General features: G+C 38.8%; 1 protein-coding gene across 1 annotated transcript in view; it reads left to right on the forward strand.

The window, feature by feature from the left end:
- LOC130071818 (ryanodine receptor 3) overlaps nt 1-7500 on the forward strand; it is a 248526-nt gene that overhangs the window by 204512 nt on the left and 36514 nt on the right. Inside the window, exons 85-86 of the mRNA XM_056236709.1 lie at nt 422-439; nt 2445-2525. Coding sequence (XP_056092684.1) covers nt 422-439; nt 2445-2525 — 99 coding nt within the window. The remainder of the gene's footprint in view (nt 1-421; nt 440-2444; nt 2526-7500) is intronic.

A 7500-nucleotide genomic window follows, 5' to 3' on the forward strand; every position in this document is an offset into this window, starting at 1 on the left:
TCATATTAGAGTGATTTCTGAAGGATCATGTGACACTGAAGACTGCTTTGAAAATTCAGCTTTGATCACAGGAATAAATTACACTTTACATTATGTTCACATTATAATAATATTTCAGTGTTTTACAGTATTTCTGATCAAATGAACGCAGCATTAGTGAGCAGAAGAGACTCTCTCAGTGAACACACACTCGGTAATCTCTCCACAACAGCTGTGATTGGTTGGTTGTGTGTCTGCCTGACTGAGAGCTGCTGATTGGTCTGTGGCTCCTGGTCATGTGATCCGGCGTGCTGTTAGTGATGATGTTCAGTGTCAGTATCTCTGGCTCTTCTGGAAGTGTGTGTGTCTTCTCCTTTGCTTATGTCTGCTGTTTTTCTATGTTGATTTCTTTCTTCTTGTCATTCTTTTGTCATCGGTGCAGTCAACGTGAGGGAGCGCGGTAAATACACGGTTCAGATTCTCTCTGTGTGCCATCGCTGCTCCTGTCTGTCTGATGTGTGTCTGACTGCATGTGTCATGTGACAGGAAGTGACCTCACTGACCTCTCGCTCACCTTCCTGTTCTTAATAAGAGCTCAATGTGCAAATGGTGTTAAACACACACTCCTAACGAGCGAATGTTTAGCAGGACGTTTCCCTTTTTCGTGGGACTTACTGTAATTAAACATTAAAAATGAGCTTTATTTCCATTTTTCCTGTTGTTATTGCGCAGGGTTTTTCAAACTGGGGTCTGTGAGTTCATTCAAAACTATTAATTAAATTAAATAAAAAATTTACACATAATTTTAAAATAAAATCAATCAAAATAAAAGCCTTCCTAATAATTAATTTAATAAGTCAAATTAAAATTAATCATTTTAAATAAAAACAATCACTTACTAATTCAATAATTAAATTGAAAATGTCAAATTCAAATGAGTAATTTAAAAATAGAACACTTAGTAATAATTAATTCAATTAACAATGTAATCATTTTCATTTTAAATCATGTACAAATTAAGATAAAAATGAATTAAAATAAAACAGAGTAATAATTTAACAAATGTCAAAATTTTTACAATGAAAATGATCAAAATGTTACTCACTTAAATTTAAATATTTAATTTTTTCAAAAATAAAACACTTACCAAAACAGATAAATAATTTTTTGTTTACCTGCATGTCATGTGACCATTAACCAACAATGTTAAATTATTGAAATATTAACTTGTAATCTCAGTAAATATTTGAGCTCAAATCATACGGGAAACTGGTGAAGATTTAATAAATCATATTCATCTAAAGTAGCAGCGGCGTAACTGGACATGGATTTTACAGCTATCAATCATAAACATGTCCTTTACAATCTGACAGAACCAGTAATTAATAATCATATTAATAATCTGTTTTAGATTTGAGAGAATATGATTTTCACACAGTATTACAGAAAGTTCCATTGAATTTTCTAACGAGCCGATTAACACTGAATGCTGACGAACGGCCACATGATTATCATTATGATTTGCTTTAGCACATACTAATCAAACAAATAAGCGTATAATATGCTGAGAGTCGTTAATATATAGTTTTATTTATATTTTGAATGTTTACAATTTCATTTAGTTTATTATTATTTTATTTCATATGCTTAATTTTATATTTTGTTTATAATTTCATTTTATATATTAGTAATTTTTTTATTATGTTTATCATTTATTTATTTTTTATATTATGTAAGTTTAGCATTTTATTTATATTTTAAACATTTATAATTTCATTTTGATTATAATTTTTTTTATTTTTTGAATGTTTGGAATTTCAATTGATTTATTATTTTATATGATGTTTCTTTTTTTATACGTTTATAATTTTGTTTTATTTATGATATATATGATATATTTAATTATTTTATTTATATTATGTATGTTTATCATAGCATTTATTATTTTATTTATATTTTGTATATTATAATTTCATTTTATTTATTATTTACATTTTATTTATATAATGTATTTTTATAATTTGGATTATTTTATTTTTTAATGTTTCATTTGATTTATATTGTATTTTTTTATAATTTCATATTAATTATTGTTTTATATATATTATATTTTATAATTTGATTTACTGTTTTTATTTATATTATGTATTTTCTATAATTTTATTCATTGATTTATTTATTTTATTTATTTATATATTATGTGTTTATAATTTTATTTATTATTTTATATTGTGTATTTTTATCATTTTATTTAATTTATTTTTTACTATTTCATTTTATCTCTATTTTATACGTTTATACATTTTTTTAATTATAATTTTATTTATATTAATATTTAAAAAATCATTTATTTATTTATTTATATTATGTATGCCTGTGATTGTGATTATGATGTGTGTGTAGTGTTTGAGATGGCAGGCCGTCTGCAGAAATCTCTGAAGTGTGTGTGTGTGTTTTCCCCGAAGGCTCTAAAGTTCTCCAGAACGACGAGTTCACTAGAGATCTGTTCCGGTTCCTGCAGCTCCTGTGTGAAGGACACAACAACGGTGAGAAACACACACTCACTCACTCTGAAACACACACTGAGGATGAAACACACACTCACTCACTCTGAAACACACACTCACTCACTCTGAAACACACACTGAGGATGAAACACACACTCACTCACTCTGAAACACACACTGAGGATGAAGCACACACTCACTCACTCTGAAACACACACTGAGGATGAAACACACACTCACTCACTCTGAAACACACACTGAGGATGAAACACACACTCACTCACTCTGAAACACACACTGAGGATGAAACACACACTCACTCACTCTGAAACACACACTGAGGATGAAACACACACTCACTCACTCTGAAACACACACTGAGGATGAAACACACACTCACTCACTCTGAAACACACACTCACTCACTCTGAAACACACACTGAGGATGAAACACACACTCACTCACTCTGAAACACACACTGAGGATGAAACACACACTCACTCACTCTGAAACACACACTGAGGATGAAGCACACACTCACTCACTCTGAAACACACACTGAGGATGAAACACACACTCACTCACTCTGAAACACACACTGAGGATGAAACACGCACTCACTCTGAAACACACACTGAGGATGAAACACACACTCACTCACTCTGAAACACACACTCACTCACTCTGAAACGCACACTGAGGATGAAACACACACTCACTCACTCTGAAACACACACTGAGGATGAAACACACACTCACTCACTCTGAAACACACACTGAGGATGAAACACACACTCACTCACTCTGAAACACACACTGAGGATGAAACACACACTCACTCACTCTGAAACACACACTGAGGATGAAACACACACTCACTCACTCTGAAACACACACTGAGGATGAAACACACACTCACTCACTCTGAAACACACACTGAGGATGAAACACACACTCACTCACTCTGAAACACACACTGAGGATGAAACACACACTCACTCACTCTGAAACACACACTGAGGATGAAACACACACTCACTCACTCTGAAACACACACTGAGGATGAAACACACACTCACTCTGAAACACACACTGAGGATGAAACACACACTCACTCACTCTGAAACACACACTGAGGATGAAACACACACTCACTCTGAAACACACACTGAGGATGAAACACACACTCACTCTGAAACACACACTGAGGATGAAACACACACTCACTCACTCTGAAACACACACTCACTCACTCTGAAACACACACTGAGGATGAAACACACACTCACTCACTCTGAAACACACACTGAGGATGAAACACACACTCACTCACTCTGAAACACACACTGAGGATGAAACACACACTCACTCACTCTGAAACACACACTGAGGATGAAACACACACTCACTCACTCTGAAACACACACTGAGGATGAAGCACACACTCACTCACTCTGAAACACACACTGAGGATGAAACACACACTCACTCACTCTGAAACACACACTGAGGATGAAACACACACTCACTCACTCTGAAACACACACTCACTCACTCTGAAACGCACACTGAGGATGAAACACACACTCACTCACTCTGAAACACACACTGAGGATGAAACACACACTCACTCACTCTGAAACACACACTGAGGATGAAACACACACTCACTCACTCTGAAACACACACTCACTCACTCTGAAACGCACACTGAGGATGAAACACACACTCACTCACTCTGAAACACACACTGAGGATGAAACACACACTCACTCACTCTGAAACACACACTGAGGATGAAACACACACTCACTCACTCTGAAACACACACTGAGGATGAAACACACACTCACTCACTCTGAAACACACACTGAGGATGAAACACACACTCACTCACTCTGAAACACACACTGAGGATGAAACACACACTCACTCACTCTGAAACACACACTGAGGATGAAACACACACTCACTCACTCTGAAACACACACTCACTCACTCTGAAACACACACTGAGGATGAAACACACACTCACTCACTCTGAAACACACACTGAGGATGAAACACACACTCACTCTGAAACACACACTGAGGATGAAACACACACTCACTCACTCTGAAACACACACTGAGGATGAAACACACACTCACTCTGAAACACACACTGAGAATGAAACACACACTCACTCTGAAACACACACTGAGGATGAAACACACACTCACTCTGAAACACACACTGAGGATGAAACACACACTCACTCTGAAACACACACTGAGGATGAAACACACACTCACTCACTCTGAAACACACACTGAGGATGAAACACAGACTCACTCACTCTGAAACACACACTGAGGATGAAACACACACTCACTCTGAAACACACACTGAGGATGAAACACACACTCACTCACTCTGAAACACACACTGAGGATGAAACACAGACTCACTCACTCTGGAACACACACTGAGGATGAAACACACTGAGGATGAAACACACACTCACTCACTCTGAAACACACTGAGGATGAAACACACACACACTCACTCTGAAACACACACTGAGGATGAAACACACACTCACTCTGAAACACACACTAAGGATGAAACACACACTCACTCACTCTGAAACACACACTGAGGATGAAGCACACACTCACTCACTCTGAAACACACACTGAGGATGAAACACACACTCACTCACTCTGAAACACACACTGAGGATGAAACACACACTCACTCACTCTGAAACACACACTCACTCACTCTGAAACGCACACTGAGGATGAAACACACACTGAGGATGAAACACACACTCACTCACTCTGAAACACACACTCACTCACTCTGAAACACACACTGAGGATGAAACACACACTCACTCACTCTGAAACACACACTGAGGATGAAACACACACTCACTCACTCTGAAACGCACACTGAGAATGAAACACACACTCACTCACTCTGAAACACACACTGAGGATGAAACACACACTCACTCACTCTGAAACACACACTGAGGATGAAACACACACTCACTCACTCTGAAACACACTGAGGATGAAACACACACTCACTCACTCTGAAACACACACTGAGGATGAAACACACACTCACTCACTCTGAAACACACACTGAGGATGAAACACACACTCACTCTGAAACACACACTGAGGATGAAACACACACTCACTCACTCTGAAACACACACTGAGGATGAAACACACTCTCACTCACTCTGAAACACACACTGAGGATGAAACACACACTCACTCACTCTGAAACACACACTGAGGATGAAACACACTCTCACTCACTCTGAAACACACACTGAGGATGAAACACACACTCACTCACTCTGAAACGCACACTGAGGATGAAACACACACTCACTCACTCTGAAACACACACTGAGGATGAAACACACACTCACTCACTCTGAAACACACACTCACTCACTCTGAAACGCACACTGAGGATGAAACACACACTCACTCACTCTGAAACACACACTGAGGATGAAACACACACTCACTCACTCTGAAACACACACTGAGGATGAAACACACACTCACTCACTCTGAAACACACACTGAGGATGAAACACACACTCACTCACTCTGAAACACACACTGAGGATGAAACACACTCTCACTCACTCTGAAACACACACTGAGGATGAAACACACTCACTCACTCTGAAACACACACTGAGGATGAAACACACACTCACTCACTCTGAAACACACACTGAGGATGAAACACACACTCACTCTGAAACACACACTGAGGATGAAACACACACTCACTCACTCTGAAACACACACTGAGGATGAAACACACACTCACTCACTCTGAAACACACACTGAGGATGAAACACAGACTCACTCACTCTGGAACACACACTGAGGATGAAACACACTGAGGATGAAACACACACTCACTCACTCTGAAACACACTGAGGATGAAACACACACTCACTCACTCTGAAACACACACTGAGGATGAAACACAGACTCACTCACTCTGGAACACACACTGAGGATGAAACACACTGAGGATGAAACACACACTCACTCACTCTGAAACACACTGAGGATGAAACACACACTCACTCACTCTGAAACGCACACTGAGGATGAAACACACACTCACTCACTCTGAAACACACACTGAGAATGAAACACACACTCACTCTGAAACACACACTGAGCATGAAACACACACTCACTCACTCTGAAACACACACTGAGGATGAAACACACACTCACTCACTCTGAAACACACACTGAGAATGAAACACACACTCACTCTGAAACACACACTGAGCATGAAACACACACTCACTCACTCTGAAACACACACTGAGGATGAAACACACTCTCACTCACTCTGAAACACACACTGAGGATGAAGCACACACTCACTCACTCTGAAACACACACTGAGGATGAAGCACACACTCACTCACTCTGAAACACACACTGAGGATGAAACACACTCTCACTCACTCTGAAACACACACTGAGGATAAAACACACACTCACTCACTCTGAAACACACACTGAGGATGAAACACACACTCACTCACTCTGAAACGCACACTGAGGATGAAACACAAACTCAGTCACTCTGAAACGCACACTGAGGATGAAACACACACTCACTCACTCTGAAACACACACTGAGGATGAAACACACACTCACTCACTCTGAAACACACACTGAGGATGAAACACACACTCACTCACTCTGAAACACACACTGAGGATGAAACACACACTCACTCACTCTGAAACACACCTTGAGGATGAAACACACACTCACTCTGAAATACACACTGAGGATGAAACACACACTCACTCACTCTGAAACGCACACTGAGGATGAAACACACACTCACTCACTCTGAAACACACACTCACTCACTCTGAAACACACTGAGGATGAAACACACACTCACTCACTCTGAAACGCACACTGAGGATGAAACACACACTCACTCAC

This window comes from Rhinichthys klamathensis, unplaced genomic scaffold, assembly GCF_029890125.1.
Source record: "Rhinichthys klamathensis goyatoka isolate OS25496 unplaced genomic scaffold, OSU_Roscu_1.1 h1tg000462l_1, whole genome shotgun sequence".
NCBI classification, from domain to species: Eukaryota; Metazoa; Chordata; class Actinopteri; order Cypriniformes; family Leuciscidae; genus Rhinichthys; species Rhinichthys klamathensis.